The sequence below is a fragment of the Tupaia chinensis genome, unplaced genomic scaffold (assembly GCF_000334495.1).
Source record: "Tupaia chinensis unplaced genomic scaffold, TupChi_1.0 Scaffold145685_1, whole genome shotgun sequence".
Lineage (NCBI taxonomy): Eukaryota > Metazoa > Chordata > Mammalia > Scandentia > Tupaiidae > Tupaia > Tupaia belangeri.
In genome coordinates this window covers 4,905,222-4,906,372 of record NW_006205542.1, presented here as the reverse complement: position 1 = coordinate 4,906,372, position 1,151 = coordinate 4,905,222, and the positions used below count along the sequence as shown (strand labels likewise).

Genomic DNA, 1,151 nt, shown 5'->3' with positions numbered 1-1,151 from the left:
CATCATATCCAATATTGTGACATGTATTTTTATTAACAGAGGTAGCAAAATGAAAGGACTCTATACCTTCTCTATTAACTGTAGTCGTTTTTGAACTTGGGGTTCAAGGTAGACTTACACAGACCAAAATAAAACACAATCATGCAGCGGTACTAGAACGGTATTAGGTGGTTTTGTGTGCCAACATCAGAGTGTACTTACACAAACCTATAGTACAGCCTACTACACACCTAGGATCAGTGTAGCCTTATGACCCCCATCCTGTACCCCAGTCTGTTCTTGACCACAACGTCAGTATGTGGTCCACGACTGTACAGACTAATGAACAAACATCATGTGAGCGCAACTTCAACCTCAACCAAGTTGTTTTTATTAGAAGGCACATTCCTCTAATCTCTGCCAAACAAGTATTTGATTGGTTCACATTCTTGAGACTTGTGGTCATTTTGAAAATGGGGGGAAAGCAACGTTCAGATCATTAGTAGGGAAAAAAAATTAGAGGCACGGAAACAGGGTTAACCAAGTCACATTGCTGTTTTTTTTTTAAGACAAAAGGACCGCACGTGACACATCTCTCTTAAAGCTTATATCTGCACCTCAGTGGCGACTCGTGCATTTATTAATTAAAGAAAGTCAAGGTTTTAGATCTCAAGCATACATTGCCATAACACCTCAAACCTCCTTGGCGTGGCCTTTTAAATACTTCGATTCTGTTTAGGATAAAAAGAAAAACCTCTCCGGCGTCGAAGCCGCCAGAAGGATCTTTTCGTCCGGAGCTCCAGGGCTGATGGGGGACTAAGGTTGGCGTGCCGGGCCAGCAGACTAAACCGGCCGTCGCCATGACACCTGAGCACCAGCAGCCGTGCGCAAACCGCCGCGTCGGCCAGTTAAAACGCCGCTATTGCGCAAGCGCCGAGGCCCCGGCGCTCAGGGCTGCGCATGCGTCCACGTAGCTTCACGCCCAAGGGCCTGAGGCCCTCGCTTTGTCGTCACAGGGAAGATGATCAGCGTGCGTCCGCCTTTTCCCTCCCTCTTCTACCCTCCTCCCCTTTCCCCTCCCCTAGTCCCTCGGTCTTCTCCCTCCTTCTTCTCTCCCTCCCTCCTGCGGCTCCAGCCTACACTCGCTTCCGGTCAGCATCCCCCTGCGGAAG

At 48.7% G+C, this 1,151-nt stretch overlaps 1 protein-coding gene across 1 annotated transcript in view; it reads left to right on the top strand.

Annotated features, from left to right (window-relative positions):
- Positions 1-920: 920 nt before the first annotated feature.
- CDC50A (cell division cycle 50 P4-ATPase accessory subunit A) overlaps positions 921-1,151 on the top strand; it is a 48,235-nt gene continuing 48,004 nt past the window's right edge. Inside the window, 1 exon segment of the mRNA XM_006172189.3 lies at positions 921-1,151. This exon segment is cut by the window's right edge and continues 31 nt beyond it. Coding sequence (XP_006172251.1) covers positions 1,001-1,151 — 151 coding nt within the window. The 5' untranslated portion in view covers positions 921-1,000.